The following is a 17,177-nucleotide window of genomic DNA, read 5'->3' on the forward strand; positions in this document are numbered from 1 at the left end:
CAATTCAGGTCGCGAATCAGCAACAGATAATAGTTCCGCAACAGTCGCAACAAAATGTGATACATAATAACAGTAATTTACTCAGTGCCTCACCCAATCAGCACCATCCGCAGCAACATTTGGCCAATAACCTACCGCCGCAACAGCAACAGCATTACCTAACGGTAGCGAAACAACAATCTCATCTAGCCGGAAATGAGCAATCTCAGCTGAAAAATGGCAGCAGTACCTTACACAACCATCAATATCCTCAAGTACAGTCTGCGCAGCAGCAGCAGCATCCAAATCACCTTATCAAAACACCCGAAGCGGCCCCCCGGAACAGCGAGTATTTACAGCAACAGCAGAGTAAACATCTGGACGCTCGGGGACGACCTTCACCGGCACAGGGTACAACGGCACCAGAAACCGACCCAACACAAACTAGTTTGCACAAATCGCAGGACAACCAGCAAACGCAAGTCACCGCTCCCATCGGCACAGTGCATCGAATCAATCAACAAGGAACAACTCTAAATAGGCCGCGACCGCCAGCTGGCCCATTAATTGCAGCTTCTGGTGCGCCTACGACTCCTACTACAGCAGCAGCGACTGGCTTGCGACCAATTACTGTTGCTGGTGCAATTCATAGAGTGGGGAGCAACAACATACCTCCAAAACCAGTCCTAGCTCCAATCACGTCGATTGGCGTCTCAGGAGCTCTGATGAGAGCACCTGCGACTACAAACACTTCCACAACACCCGCATTATCTCAAGTTTCTCAGGCCCAACAACAACCTGCCCCTCCGCCAGCTACGCCGGCTACGCCGGTGAAGAAACCAGATCGTGTAAATCTGAAGAAACTCTGCCGAATGATGACTTTACACGAGGCGGATAAGGTAGCCCTGAAGAAGTGCTCGATCCGCTTAGATAGGCTCGATGAAACACATCTAGAGATGATGCAAGAAGACCTGAAAAAGTTTTCGATCGCTGAACCAAAGCTGGCGATGAAGCTAGGACTTGTGAAAAAAAGCAGTGAAATGATATTTAGCAAGATGAAGGAAGACGAACGGAGGTATACTGGTTTGTTGGCGAAAAGACGAGCGCAATACGAGAGCGCCGATCCCGAGGATATGTTTAGTAAACCGAAGCTCAGGAGGGTTGAACGGCCGGCGGCTCCAGTTATAAAAAAATTGTCCAAGGAAGAGCTGATGAATACCAATACTTATCAGAGATTTATGTCAATAATGGGGAAAATTTTTGACCAACTAGATGAAACCGAAGCACCTAGTTTGGATGATCCAGATGAAGCATTGGATTGCATCCCCACTAGTATGCTTAGTAACATTGGTGCTGAAGCGGCGAAGTTGAAAGCGCGAAATGCAATCGAAGCCATACCGGAGAACAAGCTGACATTGCTTATAACGTATGCCATGCGATCGATACAATCGGCGAAGAATCTAAGTGGGACCGAGCTGCAGGATGACTTAATCGGAGACGAGTGTATAGAGAAGATTCTAAACGCTATGGAAGCAGCATTGTTGATTTGCTCTATATACACTTGCAAAAGTACCAAGTTTCTGCAAGAGGACAACATCGATGCAATAATCAAGTTCGTGCAATTCCAGTTGCGAGAAACAGTATTTCCTTCGTATGATCCAGTATATTCGGTTGAAACAAAGAAAAAGGTTGACGGAAAAAAGTCGAAAAAGATGCCAAGCTATCAGCAGAAAGGGCTATCAATTCTGTATACCAAAATTGTCGAGTTGGGTAAACTCCTAGTGACAATGTTCGAGAAATTTCACTTCGTTGATACTATCGTAATTCACGCTTCGGCACTCGGGGTGGAACCTTTCTTTGTGGATAATATCGAAACTCTTCAATTCGTTTGTCTTGATTTGGTAACGTCGATTTTTCAGAATGAAAAGTATTCACACCATCGACGAAACATTGTTGCGGATATTCTTTCGTCGATAGACCGACTTCCGCACTCGAAACGGAATCTCCGTCCGTACAAGTTGGTCAACAACGCGGGCAACATTCAGATGATGACCGCACTAGTACTGCAACTGATTCAGTGTGCCGTAGTTTTGCCAGAATCGTTAGGTGATAAAAACCCGAAAAACAAACTTAATAACGATGCGGTGGTTAACAGCAGCAACCCGAGGTCGGCTGATCTTTTCATAATCGGAAAGTACGACACGGCACTAAGCATTGGGGGTAATTTTCTGGCCACCTTTTTGGACAAGTGCAAGAGTCGATCGAGCGAAACGGATTTCCGTCCTCTGTTCGAAAACTTCATCCATGATTTACTGACAACCGTTAACAAACCAGAATGGCCTGCATCGGAACTGCTTCTTAGTCTGCTGGGGACGATGCTGGTGAAAAAGATGTCCGACAAAGGAGTCGAGCAGTCTATTCGAGTGGTGTCTCTCGAGTACCTTGGTATCGTAGCGGCACGTTTGCGAAAGGATACCGTAGAATCGCGGTGTAAAGTACGAACGATGGACTCCCTCATCAAGTACATCAAAATCGAGCAAGAGAAGGAGGGCGATGAATATCAGAACAATTCCAAGTTTCAATTGAACGAGGAAGAGGAAAGGACTGAGTTCTTGCAAAAAATTCTTCTCGATTTTTTAGCTGCAAACGCTCAGGAAGGGAACATCGTTTGGAATCATGCGCGGCATTTTTACATAACTCAGTGGTACCGTGATATTATTCAAAGGAAAAAGTGCATCGCAGATGGGGAAAAAGGTTACGCATCTCGCAAAAAGCAGGCGAAGAAACGTAAAAAATATCACAGTGAGTCCGATAATTCCGATGGTGGAAACGATTCAGACCTTGAGGAAGTCAAACCAGGTATTGATCAGGAGTTGAATAGTGAAATTTTCCGCATGCTGGACACCCGGAAGACAAATTATTTGCTCCAGATTTGTCCCTTTGGAGGCAGTGGTGCCAACGCGGCTAATGCTAGCGAAATTAAAACCTACATCGATTACAGTAACGCTAATTTGATCGCCCAGTACCTGGCTAGCAAGCGTTCGTTTTCGCAGAGTTTCGACAAATACCTGCAGAAAATTATCCTCGTCGTGCGCGAGCCCGTCGTTGCGATACGAACCCGAGCCATGAAGTGTCTCGGCAATATCGTTGAAGTAGATCAGATGGTACTCGCGCGAAAGGACATGCAGATGGGAGTACATCAGAAGCTGCTTGACACTGCAATTTCGGTGCGCGAGGCAGCTGTGGATTTGGTGGGAAAGTACATACTCTCCGATCCGGATCTGATTGATCAGTATTATGAGATGATTTCGCAACGAATATTGGTAAGTGCTAACAGTTACAATAGGGCTATCGAACGTTAAAGTATTAAATATTACTCTTTGATTTTTCAAGGATACGGGCGTCTCGGTCAGAAAACGGGTAATAAAAATTTTGCGTGACATCTGTATCGAATATCCGGAACAGGACAAAATTCCGGACATTTGCGTGAAAATGATTCGAAGAGTTAACGACGAAGAGGGAATCCAAAAACTAGTGATGGACGTCTTTATGACAATGTGGTTTACGCCGTGCAATGCTAATGATAAGGTAAATAACGTATTATTCATACAAAAAATAACGCTAAGAAACGCGAATATTTTTCAGGGAGCCATGGATAGGAAAATTACTCAGATAATCGATGTTGTATGCTCGTCCCATGAGACTGGAACTCAGGGTTTCGACGCACTGCTGAAATCGGTAATTCAGATGTTAGCATAGAAACGAAAACCTATATTAATGTGTTGTATTTTGGCAGATTTTTGAACCAAAAGAGAATAAGGAGGACGCAAAGGCTAAAAAGGAAATTCCCAAAACGCTGATTAAAGCCTGTCAGCAGATCGTGGACGGCTTGGTAGATGCCACAATGAAATTGGAAAGCTCGGAGAATAAAAAGCTTGTCGGTTGCATAACGGCGTTGCATCTGTTCTCGAAGATTCAACCGCAGCTGCTGGTAAATCATGCGATGACACTGGAACCGTATCTCAACATACGCTGCCAGAATGCCATCAATTATAAGTTTATCAGCAGCGTAGCGGAGATTTTAGAGCAGGTCAGTTTAGTTTGAAATCTTCGCTGTCCCGTAATGTTTTAATTATGTTTTATTTCAACAGGTTGTTCCTCTAATGGAACATCCCAGCGATATTTTCCTTGCTGATCTGGAATCACACCTAATGATGCTGATTGTGACACAAAGTCAAGCTGTCGTGCTGAGTTGCGTATCCTGCCTCTCGGCGGTTGTAAATAGAATTACCAAGAACTACGCCCTGATACGAGACTGCTTTTCCAAGTAAGTCGGATTTTTTTTACTTGTGTGTGGAAACGTGTTAATCCCACGTGCTTGTATTTTGCAGATTTTACTACAAGGGCTTAGTATCCAGTAAGGACAAACTAATAAGTGATCCGTCAATACCGATAGAGCAATTGTACAGGCCTCAGTTTAGGCGCAGTATTTATACGGTTGGATTGATTATGCGGTACTTTGACTTCAAGCAGCCCGAAGTTTATGGTGGTGTAGAGGATGCACAGGGTATTTTATATTTCTAACTCAATGTGGAATCAACGATTAATCGACATTCATTCCTTGAAGGTTCACTGCCGGCTGCCATCTGCGATGAGGTCTACAATACGTTGGCATTTTTCTTGTCATGCAGTCACAGCGAAATTTGCAAGGAGACTCTTCTATCGATGGGCAACTTTTGCGTCAAAAACTACGAATATCTGACCAAAACAGAACTGAGAGATTACTACAACTATCTGCTTACGCAGGAAACAGTCCTAACGGAGATGAAAATCAACGTACTAAAAAACATTCTGATGTATCTAACGGAGGAGGAGAATAAAATGGTTCGGAATGATAAAGAATGTGAGTAGAGAGTTAGGCATTAGAATTATGGTTTAACTGCAACTTTGTTATTTAACTAAACAGGGGCAAAACAAGCCGAAAGCGAAGATTTGAAAGAAATGGGTGACGTTTCTTCCGGCATGGCGAGTAGAGTGATTCAGATATATCTGAAAGAAATCCTGCGGAGCTTCCTCCACCGTGATACCGGTGTGCGAATGTGGGCAATGCGTGTAGTTGAAATCGTGCTGCGGCAAGGTCTGGTTCATCCAGTACAAATAGTTCCTTATTTAATATGTTTAAGTACGGACCCGGAAAAAGAGGTTAGTAGGCTGCTATTATCTGTAATCAAACCAGTTTCTAACAGGGTATTTTGGCAGGTTGCACATAGTGCAGACCGTCATCTCCAGGAGATTGACAAGCAGTATCCAGGCTTTGTAAATATGAAATCTCACGCCGGTATGCAGTATTCGTATGAGTTACAGGCGTTACTGCAGACGCATGGACACAATAGTATAGTTAGAGGTTACAGGTAAAGTTAACAGTGGATATAATAAACCTAAAATTGCTAAAAATATGTTCTTTCAGAATCAAAGACCCTCAGGAGCCCCCGACTGCACTAAATGGTTTCTTATATACGTTGCTGCGTAACACCAAACCTCAGCGGCGAGCACTGGTCCAATCGATAACGAAACAGTTCGACGATGGCAAGATATCGCTGCAACAGATGCTGTATCTAGCGGACAATTTGGCTTACTTTCCTTACGCAGTGCAGGACGAGCCACTGTACATAATCCATCATATTGATGTGCTGATTTCCGTTACCGGCACTAACTTGCTGGCCTCATTTCGAGAAGGATTGAAACCCCCGCCTGGAGCGGAAAATAATCCCGAACAATGTAAGTTTTCTGAAGCAGTACACTCCGCAGGTCACAGTAGTAACGTTTTCTATTGCAATTCATCAGCCCTCAATCCACTGGAGGATGACGACGATGACGATCAGGATGTGATTCTCAGTAGGCTACCAGAAGACACGACCGAGCTGCAGAACTGTATCACTTCAGCACAGGGATGTATGCTTTTGCTAATACTCAAGCAGCATTTAAAAGATATCTACGGTATCACAGACTGGTAAGATTCGAGCGTTAAAGCGGGTCTTGAAAAACAAGATATTTAACCATGTTTATTTTATCTCAGTAAAATATCTCGATATTCACCGTCGGAAGCGGGTAAAATCTACGACAAAGCAATGCAGCGGCGATCAAATTCTTTATTCGATCCGAAGGCTACAATTGCGTTACTCAAAGAAAAGCGGTCTACCGAGGATGTCCAGGAGGAGAAGGAAAGGGTCGAACTAGTGCAGCGGTATTTGGATGTGAGTACTTTATATGCTGTTTCTTTAACACAAGGATATAAATAACGCAATGTGTAATTGTTTTCCAGTTCAAGCAACTGATGCTACGGCTTGATCCAGACGATCCCGAGCTGTTGGATGAGGATGATCGATTACCAGCGAAGGGATCCGAACCTAATTCAGCGACAAACAGCCCTGTCAAGCAGGCTGGTACCGCCGATGCCCCTGCAGTCCCCAACCATAACAGTACCAACAACGCCGGTGGCATCGTAAACAACGTTCATAACACCACCAGCAGCAGTAGTAGCGCACCGGTTATGAACAAAACGCCAAAATCTACCGCACGATCCGGAGCCGCAACGAATGCTTCCTCGAATGTTCGCAAATCTTTGCCATCAAGGAGCGCTCGCAAAAAGCGACGAAAAGTGTCCACCTCAGAGGAGGAGGAAAGTGACGCTAGTGATATGGATTACGATTAAGCATCCGCAGCCGTCGCATACTCCCGAGAAGTTGGGTCGAGATGAAAAACAACTGTTTTTCGATGCCACTTTACAGCAAACTTACAAACAGTAAAAAATGATACAAAAAGTCACTGTGAATGCACATTTAATATGCTTCGGGTCAGTTAGTTGACTAGAGGACCATGAGACCCGATTTATGTTAACATGTTTCTGTAGTTCTCCCCTGTAGTATTTTCCCCACCAACACTACTGTGTTAGGATGTTTGATCAAACTTCTCAAGTTACCCCACTAGATGTAGAGTTCAAACCACGCAATTGTTTATAATTTTGAAAATCAAAAGCAACAAGAGAGAAAAGAGATAGGATACATTTTGAAACAAACCATTTTTCGATACCAGTATATATATATTTAACAATAATATATTATTCACTATGGGAAAGAACTGTGAGAATAGATGTGAGCACGCCAATGTGAGACAACTTTTACACATGACTGAGTTCGTACTCGGTCGAATCATTACACAGAACAAGAAAGATATTATAAATTGTAGAAATGATTTTGCGCGTTTGGAAAAGAAGACTTAATTTAAACGTTGCGTAGTTGTCTGTTTAGCAGCGAAGAAAGGAAACAAAACGCGGTTCTATTCTTTGCGGGAGAGACAGATATTCTATGAGATATATTTAACTAGTTCGCCATTAAACGCGAAATAAGGCGCGCATCCAGCAAGGTCGTTTAAAACATTTAATGAAAGCTCAGCAATGACCGCCGCTAGACAAATCCAAGGAAGAAGGGTTTGCGAGTATTTCACGTATTGGCGAAATATAATATTGAACATAGCAGTTGAGAGTAGACGTAGTAAACGGTATCATTCATGGAACTGCGAATATAATTGTATAAATTATGTAGCGTCAAGTAGCGAAGATGCCAATAAACAAAAAGCATCCAACACACAATGTATAAACGGTTTTATCTTAAGATATTAGGTTTTTGATCAAAACCATAACCAAGCAAACGGCGTAGTGATTATTGTGTGGACAGAGTTCATTCAACACGAACGACGAAGAATCATTAGAATGCATCCGTTGCGTGCAGCCTGTGCGCAAAGAAAAATGATGCTTGTATGTGTGTGTGCTAGCGATTGTACATTTTTCTGTAAATATAGGATAATCCTTTCCTTATTTTCGTGTCAAGGCAGTGTGAGAAATTTAGAAATTGGAATAATTGTCGAAAGGGCTTTCGTTCCCCGGGTAAGAGAAAACAAAAAAAAAAAAAAAAAATTCAGAGCAAATGAGAATAAAAGGCAGAGACTTTATTTAAAGTGTTTTTAGATAAATTATTTATAAAAAAAAGAAATAAAAACAATAAAAAACTGAAATCCAGATGAATTTGTAATTTAACTTAGGTGTTAAGGTAAAACGAAACAACACAAGATTGAAGAGAAGAGAAAACCACACTTTCGAAAATGCATAATCGAAGGATCTTTTTTGTTTTTTTAATATAATTTAAATCAAAGTCAAAGTGGAAAAAATACAGAGTAAAACTTGTAGATTAATTTATTTTGATTTCTGATGCGAAACCGAAATTTCCGTGATCTGAGAGAATAACATTCGAAGTAGGGTAAAAAAGATACAGGGCAGTCACTCTAGTATGATAAGTAAAAAGTCCAAATCTAATAGTGGAGAAAAGCCTCACGATAACGTATAATTTGCTAATATCACGTCTTACAATTCATTTCTACGAGTTTCAGGCATTGAGAAAGTCTAGAACCAGCTTGGCAAACTCGGCCGATTTTTCACTGTGCACCCAATGACCAGCTCCTTCTACCACCTTGATTTCTGAGTTCGGAAACAGCCGCTTGATGGTAGGGATATCTGATTTCCTGAAATAAGTCAACTTATAATTGAGAAAATTCATACTCCACATGTCGATAGTACAAACTTTATGTAGTCAGACCTTCCACCGGCGATAAACAGAGTCGGCCCAGTATACTGCATCGCACTGCAATCGGGAAACCGGGCAACACCTGTCGTGAAATTCTGCTCCAAGGCATCTAGATTAATTCTCCATCGAAAGGAACCATCGGATTCACTTTTAACCAGATTGGTTATGAGAAAGTCCCTTAGAGGTTTCGCGTCGATGATTTTTGCCAGCTGTTCATCGGCGATTTTCCGTGCTTGGTGGATTGTTTGATCGGCACCTATTTGAATGAGTTGCATCGATTGTAGAAATAGTGGAATATCGGTGTTACTTGTTCCTAGGCCGGTGGTGGGAGAGATGTCCACTATAATGGCTCGGTCTACGAGTTGTGGCTGAAAAAAGAGATTTTCGTTTAGCAGAAAAGTGGATGGGTTTCATACATTTATTCTTACATATTTTAAGGCTAGCAACATCATGGCTCGACCACCCATGCTATGACCGATTACTGATGCCTTCTTGATATTGAGTTTCCGGTGAAGTTCTACTAGATCAGTGACCATGTGATCGTATGAGTGGACTTCCGAGTGGGGACTATCGCCATGGTTCCGAGCGTCTATTGAGTATATCTTCAATGAAAATAAAACAAGCTAAGCACAAAATTAAATAACAAAGTACTTACCTTCCTAGTGGGTTTGGTCTTTTGGTGGAATGCTTTCGAAAGGCTGTTCCAGTTATATTTAGAACCGAACAATCCGTGGAGAACTAACACTGGGGAACCGTGCGAAGCACTTTGAACCATATCGTAGACATTAAACGATAATTCCAATGGGACCAATTGATTGCCACTAGAAAGTGACCTGCCTATCACGTGGCGCCCCATAAATGTAACGGTTTTCAATAAATTTGGAAACATTTTCTGCACCAAATCTGGCACTGTTTTTTTATCTTATGTATTGTTGGACGCACGGTTTGAAAAAACACAAACGTGTTTTTTTTTTGAGTTGCTATGAGCACTGGTAATAGCCAAGACACAAACCTCTAGGAACTGGTTTCTCTTGACTTTTAGTTTAACCACAGATAACAGACATCCAAGCTAATTTTGCTTCATGTGTAAAAAGACGCAACGGGTTTTTAGCATGTCGCAATACGCAGTATGGTGGCGCTAAGAACACTTAGTGGTCAATTATTCGATAAAATCGATAGTTTTCCAGCTCTTATCGATATTATTGCAATAAGAAGCGTTGCCGTTTTTTAATAAAGAAATTTTGAGCAGTCGGAATTTGTACATAATCGACAATTTTTTTCAATCCCAGCTTATATTTGCGATAAATTTGTTTGTTTTAGTGTTAATATGAAAAAAAAAAAATACACAAACCTCACAAAACAATGTTGCAAAAACAGCGACTCTACTAATTGTGAGAATTTTCATGCGTCTGGCAGCTTTGACTATAATTCAGCGCTGCCATCACTAAAGTGGTTAAAGTCGCAAGTTGCAGAAAGATGTCGTTAGTATTCCAAACGAGTAAAAATTTGAAATCTTCACGCGATTTGTGAAGTTTTTTGTTTTAGCTTGGATATCTGTTATCTGTGGTTTAACTATAGATAACAGACATCCAAGCTAGAACAAAAAACTCCAGAAATTGCGTGAAAGATTTCAAATTCTTACTCGTTTGGAATGCTACCGACATCTTTCTGCAACTTGCGACTCTAACCACTTTAGTGATGGCAGCGCTAGATTATAGTCAAAGCTGCCAGGCGCATAAAAATTCTCACAAATTATAGAGTCGCTGGTTTTGCAACGATATAAGACTGTTTTTGTAAAGTTTTTGTAATATTTTGCCTTTTTGCCTTTCTCCTAGAAAGGTATAGCAATCACTTGCAAAACCGAAAGTATAAAAGTGCTCCAAAGGGCCGAATGGCATATATCACTCGACTCAGCTCGACGAGCTGAGCATTTTCTGTATGTGTGTGTGTATGTGTGTGTGTATGTGCAGATTTTTATTCTCACTCACTTTTCTCAGAGATGGCATGACCGATCTTCATGAAATTATTGCAAATGAAAGGTCTTGTTGCCCCATAAGACCCTATTGAATTTTATTGTAATCGGATTTTTAGTTTAGAGGTTATGTTTAAAAATGTGAAAATCACGAAACAACAACCATATCTCAGAAACTACACAACCGATTTGAACAAAATTAGTCTCAACAACGGGCTACCTAAAAAAACCTTAACTTTTGATTTTTATGAAGATTGAACATGTGGTTCAAAAGTTATGAAAAGAAACGTGTTCTGAAGACTGTTTAATCTCACTCAGGTTTCTCAGAGATGGCTGAACCGATTTTCATAAAATCAGTGTCAAACGGAAGGTCTAGTTGCCCCATAAGACCCTATTGATTTGTTTTGCAATCGGATTATTACCACAGACAAACAGACGTACCACTGCATACAACATTCTAAGGAAATTGTGGTTCCGACTTACTTGTGCGACACCTACTGGGCATATTCCGCAAAAGATAAACTTTCAGCTTTTCTGCTGATTTTGGCAGCACAGTGCTCGAATAATGTCAACTGAGTCCAAAGAAAAAGGCACATCAGCGCCACCACCGCTGCGGCGGGAATATTCCGCATAACTGAAACTCATTTGAAATGACCGTTATTTTGATCCACGGAAATAAATCTCGTGGTACGTCTGTTTGTCTGTGCTATTACTTTGCCTGTTATGTTTGAAAATGTGAAAACCAGCTATGAAAAAGAACATATTCCGAAGACTACTTGGACTCACTCACTTATCTCAGAGATGGCCGACCCGATTTCCACAAAATTAGTGTCAAACAGGGTGGCCACTCATTTTACATTTTCGAGTTCCCGCATTTTTCCCGACTTTTTCCCGCATGATTGCAAGAAATTCCCGATTGGCAAAAACGTGACTAGGTTATGTTCTATCGACGGCTGAACGTCAATTTTTGAACCCTGAATTGGAAGTAATAGCTCATATTACTTCTACCGAATTTGCTCGGGACATTTTACCAGAAAGTTAATTAGTTATATAAAATACAACCTTTGCCTTCCCATGGTAGACAGGTTAAATACAATTTTTGCGATTTTCTCAAATTTGCAAATCTTCCATTAAGCACTCAACAGTCGTGTTAGCTATTTTGTGCATTCATTGTGTTTGTCTATCTGTCACCCTTTTTTTAACGCATAACAACCTATGAGGGGAACAACAACAAAAAACAGCACTTTTCGTTCAAAAGTTTTTTTTTTTCGTTGTTCAAATCATCGGAAAAAGTCATGGGAGTTAAGGGTGAACATAAAAATACTTAATCTGAGAGTAAAGAATATTTTGATTGAAATTAATTTTTTAGGGAACCAACTTGTGACATGGATTTGCATTTTTTTTTCTCAAATTAAAGATAATGTTATTTCACGTTCAGGAAAAATACTGCGAATACTGTATTACGTTTATCACACGTTACATACATTCTGAAAACTTTTCAGAAGTGAATTCACAACTTTTTCAGCATTTTGATTTGCTAGTCTATCGAAGATGCATCTCTCTGGTCATCTGTCAACATTTTCAACGTGTTTGCATCCAGCGCTCAAAATGGTCAAGCTGATTTCGAAACTTAAAAAATAACCAGAAAATCAAAAAAAATATCTTAAATTTTTAGTCGTCAAATTAAAAGGTTTTTACTGCAAGAACATGTCTTGCAGAAACCGTTCAAAAGAAAATAAATTTATTTTTAGTCTCTTTTAAACTTTTCAAGAAAAAAAAGTTTTCTGAAATGTTCCCAAATCCTTTTTATTAGGATTTTTTCTAAAGAATTTTTAGTTTTTATTTCTCCATGATCATCAATGTTCAGTTAACACTATGCAGTTTTTAAAAAATATATTGGTAATATTTGATTTAGAATATTTTCAATACTCAACTACTGCCAACAACTTTGCCGGAAACATCGCACCAATCAAACAAATCCTTCTGGTTTCGAAAAAAAAACCTTGAGAAATTTTAACTTCTTTCGTGTTCATATAATAAACGTTGTAACATTTGGCAACTTAGAATTCAAAAAATAACCTTTTTAAGATATTCAATCAATTTTTTAACAGAATTACTATCCACAGCTTTGCCGGAAACATCCCACCAATCAAGTCAATTATTTTGGCTTTGAAAATATTTCAAGTATTTTTGTTTATCTGTGGCCAGATTCAGCAACCAACTGTTCAATGCAAAGGACGCTTTCAGGGCTAGCGCTACGATCCTGCAGTTTCTCTCGAGCCGAGACACGAACCTACGACGACTGACTAGTTAGGCCAGCATCGTATCCTAAGACCAGTTACAAAACAAAAGCATGTAAAAAGTTGTATGCAGAAACAAAAAAAAAAATAAATAAAATGTTTTCTTGAAAAACCTCGCAAACATTATGCTGTTTTCTAAGAGCATTTCTGATTGTATTTACATCAAAAATAGTTTTTTTTACAGTCAAATTGTATAATTTACAGAAAAAATACGAATTTGAAATATGCACAAAAGTTAGTTTTTCGAAAAATTTCAAAATAATGTTTGCTCTATTTTGTGGCAAGTTTCAAATGTTTTTTCAATTAACTGCTCCGCATAGCAAGTTCGTCCCAAACCCAAATTATCACCAGCATTGAGTTTCTAAGCGGAAATGGTAGCTAGTTTCGCTAGAGTTCGCCAAATATCTCTTCTAAAACTAACTGAAATAAAAATCTTTTCGAAAAACGTGATTTCGTGATTTTCGCTCGATTTTGAACCAGTTTTGACCTGCCGTGCTGCCCGAAGCGCACTGTAAAAATTGTCAGCTTCAACCCACCACCGCACGTGCTAAGTTCGTAAACAATTATCTGGCAACTCTTTCTTACTTGCGTCTTAAATGGTGATGACCTTTCATTATTCCTCGGCAGTTTTGCCCGCACACAGTGGAATAAAGAAATTCGCTATTATTTTGCATTGCTATTAGAAATTGAAACAGTTTCTATTGTACATATGAGAATTTAGAATTGATTCTGTCATTAAAAACGTTTTCTCGGCAAACTGGCAACTACCATTCCCAGACTCCGTACCGGTTTTCGACCCCGGTTTCAATTCGCTTTACCATCTTGAGAAGTCCAACAGAGTCAATTCAATTTTCTTCAGATAACACAAGTTTTTGACGTTTTATGCTATTCTAAGACATTTGATGTCAATATTTATTTCATTTGAAAATCAAAACTGATAAAAGTACTCAGCTGGTTAGCGGGTCAAAAAAAGTAAATTTAGAGACTTTTTGGTTAAAAAATTGACTGCTGAAGAAATATGTGACTTTTGAGGGACCAACTTGCATTCCTGTACTTCCAACTTCTCCAATATTTGTAATTTCATCATACACAATACTTTGAAAAAATCTTGGAAAAAAAACCCGATAGCATAAAAAATTCCCGACTTTTCCCCGCATTTTTTCCGATGTAATTTGATTCCCGACTTTTTCCCGCATTTCCCGTTTTCCCGATTTAGTGGCCACCCTGTGTCAAATGAATGGTCTAGCTGCCGCAGAAGACCCTATTGAATTTTACTGTAATCGAACTGTAACTTAATTTGTAATGTACCGACTTGTGAAAATCACGAAACTTCATTATCTCAGAAACTACACAACCGATTTGATAATTATTATCAGATGAGCGGGCTAGTTAAGGGTTAACTGATGAATTATGATTGAACACGTGGTTTCAAAGTTTGGCTGCCCTACACGTTCCCATTTCATTTGATCATAATCGAACTTAAGCAACCGTTATGTATTAAATTGTTAATAAAACAACGAAAGTCTATTATCTCAAAGATTACATGACTTATTTGAACATAACTAGTGTCATACGAACGAGTCATCTCTCGAACTTACAAATAACAAACTTCATAACAATTTGGTATGTGGCCCAAAAGTTATGGAAAGAAGAGAAATTTAAAGACTATTTAAAACTATACCTGCTTTGATCGATATATGTGGCCTCAACATAATTTAAATGTAGTATTGTACTATTTGAACGTTCCAAATTCATTGATTCCTTGCAATGTGTTAACAGTCTGCAAATGCACGACGAATCGGTCATAGGATATGATCAAAGTCAAATAACAAACCGTTTGAAATGATTGGTTTTATCGAAATGACAATATCCTCAACTTTTGGCTTCTGTACATCGCCTTAATTCTGAATATATTCATATTGGGTGGTATTCTGTCATTTTCGGCAGACTTTCTGGCATCAATCTGACACCGGAAATACCCATATAGGTATTTTTGGTTATTTTCCAGAAACTAAAAGTGGTCGTCTTTAAATTCAAAATGGTGTCAAGGGTTAATGTTTGGTTTCTATGCATCATCACGTTTACGGAAATATCCATGTTGAGTATTATTCGGTCATTTCCGACTGTTGCCTATAAGTTGCCATTTAGCAATTCAAAATGGTTCCTGAGGTCAATTGTTAGCTCCTTGCATCACTCTGGTTCCAGAGATACTCATATTGGATAGTATTTGTTTATTTTAGGCTGTTTTTCACAAACTGGTAGTCGCCAACTTGGATTTCAAAATTGTATTTAGGATACTGGTTAAAGAAAAACTCATATTGGGTGATATTTTGTCACTTTGGACTGTTTTTCAGAAGCCGAAACTCGTCATTTTGGACTTTAAAATTACCTGTGAAATCAATTTCTGTCATCTGGGCGTAATTATGGTTCCGAAAACATTCATATTGAATGGTATTTGGTCATTTCCGGCTGTTTGCCAGACACCGGAAGTCACCATCTTAAAATTCAAGATTGTGTCTGTGAATTTTTAGCTTCTGTGCATCTTTCTGGTTCCAGAAATACTAATATTTAATGGGAATCGTCTATTTTAGGCTGTTTTCCAGAGACCGAGATTTGCTATCCTACAATCCAAAATGTTGTCTGAGGTCTATTATGGAACATATCTGTTACCACTAAAAACATTCACCTGCCAATATGGTTCCATTTAGTTGATTAGTTCGCGAGATGTGCAGAAATTTGTAAAGAAACATATAATTCCAGAAGAGGGAAGGGCGTAAACCATTATGGACATATTTTTTGCCTCTGAAAACATTCACATACCAAATTTGGTTGTATTTTCTTGATTGGTTCTTGAGCTGTGCGAAATTTGTGTTTCATTTTCATGGGATCCCTCCCTTACAGAAGAGGGAGTCGGGTGTCAAACCATTATGTACATATTTGTTACCACTAAAAACATTTACCTGCCAAATTTTGTTCCATTTGGTTGATTAGTTCTCGAGATGTGCACAAATTTGTGTTTCATCCAACTATTATGGCGTATTACCCAAGCAGCAAAATATGTTTCGATTATGAACTTTGTGCATCACAGCAACAAATTCTTATGCGAAACTAAGTTGCAGCTACATCTCAGTTTCTTATACAATGACAAAAATAGCGCAGGAGGTGGAGCCAATTGCAACATTTTCGTTGTTTCAACACAAGTTTCAAGAATGAAACCGCAATGTGTATGAAGTTATGCATGGAATTTGATAACAACATGGTAAATGCTGCATGATAAAATTTCAGCTACGAAGATGCATCGAACTAGGGTGCAATAGAAACTAAATGGCAAATGGTCAGATTAAAAAATGATTGTCTGATTGCAGATTCAACTTTGATTATTTCCAGAAATTTGATGAGGATTCAACTCCAGTTATCAATTTCTATTCAATTTTCTCGTTTTAACTATTTACGTCATTTGCTGTAGAAACATGTGCAAGTTTATGGCTCAGTTTTGCTTCTCTTATCATGCCAATGGTCATTATATCAGTTTTAAATTTCGCTTCTTCAATCCATCAGCACCTCAGCATGGTAATGAAATTCAAAGCAATTTATCTCATTTCGTTTTAGAGACCCACACTTTTTGGACGACTTCTAGTCAAAGCACGCAAAAGTTACAACGCAGTAAATAACCTCATCTCAAAAACAAATATAAGGCAAACGAAAGTTGCTGTTACATGGCTTCAGAACATGACAGCAACTTTTAGAAGTATTTTTTTGTGTTTGTTTTGTGTATCTCGCAAGCATCACGTCGGCAACTTATATGCTCCACCCACTAGATTCATTGGTGATGGTTGGGTTTTGAAATGCCGTTCACACGTTTCAACAACAAATCCAACCACGCGAATGACGCTGTTGGTGTTAAGTTTTTTGAAGCAGCGATGCAACTTTAGTTGTTGCTTGTTTCTTTACAATTTCATCGTAGTAACAAAAAATGTTTCTTAAAACCTTGGAATTTCATTAGTGCAACAAATGATCACAATTTATTTTTCTATTATGTTTCAGTTGTTGCTTGGGTAGTTACCCCTTAAAACATCCACATGCCAAATTCGGTTTCATTTGCTTGGTTTGTTCTTGAGTTGTGAAGAAATTTATGTTTCATTTGTATGGGACTCCTCCCTTCCAGAGGAGGGAGGGGTCTCAAACTATCATAAGAGCCTTTATCGGCACCAAAAACCCCTACATACAAAAAAAAAAATCACGTCGATCGGTTCGGTAGTTTTCGAGCCTATATGGATCAGACAGACCGAC

General features: G+C 39.4%; 2 protein-coding genes across 5 annotated transcripts in view; one reads left to right on the forward strand and one right to left on the reverse strand.

The window, feature by feature from the left end:
• LOC129727907 (nipped-B protein) overlaps positions 1 to 8,227 on the forward strand; it is a 28,593-nt gene extending 20,366 nt beyond the window's left edge. For 3 of the 4 annotated variants that reach the window (XM_055686181.1, XM_055686182.1, XM_055686184.1), the window contains 12 exons: positions 9 to 3,302; positions 3,373 to 3,567; positions 3,625 to 3,717; positions 3,776 to 4,069; positions 4,131 to 4,306; positions 4,371 to 4,546; positions 4,607 to 4,882; positions 4,946 to 5,181; positions 5,239 to 5,390; positions 5,447 to 5,989; positions 6,056 to 6,233; positions 6,302 to 8,227. In XM_055686181.1, the coding sequence (XP_055542156.1) occupies positions 9 to 3,302; positions 3,373 to 3,567; positions 3,625 to 3,717; positions 3,776 to 4,069; positions 4,131 to 4,306; positions 4,371 to 4,546; positions 4,607 to 4,882; positions 4,946 to 5,181; positions 5,239 to 5,390; positions 5,447 to 5,989; positions 6,056 to 6,233; positions 6,302 to 6,691 (6,003 nt within the window). In that variant the 3' untranslated portion in view covers positions 6,692 to 8,227. The remainder of the gene's footprint in view (positions 1 to 8; positions 3,303 to 3,372; positions 3,568 to 3,624; positions 3,718 to 3,775; positions 4,070 to 4,130; positions 4,307 to 4,370; positions 4,547 to 4,606; positions 4,883 to 4,945; positions 5,182 to 5,238; positions 5,391 to 5,446; positions 5,990 to 6,055; positions 6,234 to 6,301) is intronic. The other variant, XM_055686183.1, reaches the window with a different exon arrangement.
• A 115-nt stretch (positions 8,228 to 8,342) lies between these two features.
• On the reverse strand, positions 8,343 to 9,572 carry LOC129730044 (protein ABHD11-like). The gene is made up of 4 exons (XM_055689022.1): positions 9,271 to 9,572; positions 9,044 to 9,217; positions 8,613 to 8,983; positions 8,343 to 8,553 (listed from the first exon to the last, which is right to left on the reverse strand). The coding sequence occupies exons 1-4, from the start codon at positions 9,502 to 9,504 to the stop codon at positions 8,418 to 8,420; spliced, it is 915 nt and encodes a 304-aa protein (XP_055544997.1). The 5' UTR covers positions 9,505 to 9,572; the 3' UTR covers positions 8,343 to 8,417.
• Between the last annotated feature and the right edge of the window lie 7,605 nt (positions 9,573 to 17,177).

The sequence above is a fragment of the Wyeomyia smithii genome, chromosome 3 (genome assembly GCF_029784165.1).
Source record: "Wyeomyia smithii strain HCP4-BCI-WySm-NY-G18 chromosome 3, ASM2978416v1, whole genome shotgun sequence".
NCBI lineage: Eukaryota > Metazoa > Arthropoda > Insecta > Diptera > Culicidae > Wyeomyia > Wyeomyia smithii.

Bases quoted from the DNA above. Each gene is read 5' to 3' on its own strand.
- LOC129730044 (XM_055689022.1), bottom strand. From the start codon at position 9,504: ATGTTTCCAAATTTATTGAAAACCGTTACATTTATGGGGCGCCACGTG. The intron at 8,984-9,043 runs GTAAGAATAAAT...CTCTTTTTTCAG, and splicing joins TGTTGCTAGCCTTAAAATAT to CCACAACTCGTAGACCGAGC. The intron at 8,554-8,612 runs GTTTGTACTATC...GACTTATTTCAG, and splicing joins GGAAGGTCTGACTACATAAA to GAAATCAGATATCCCTACCA.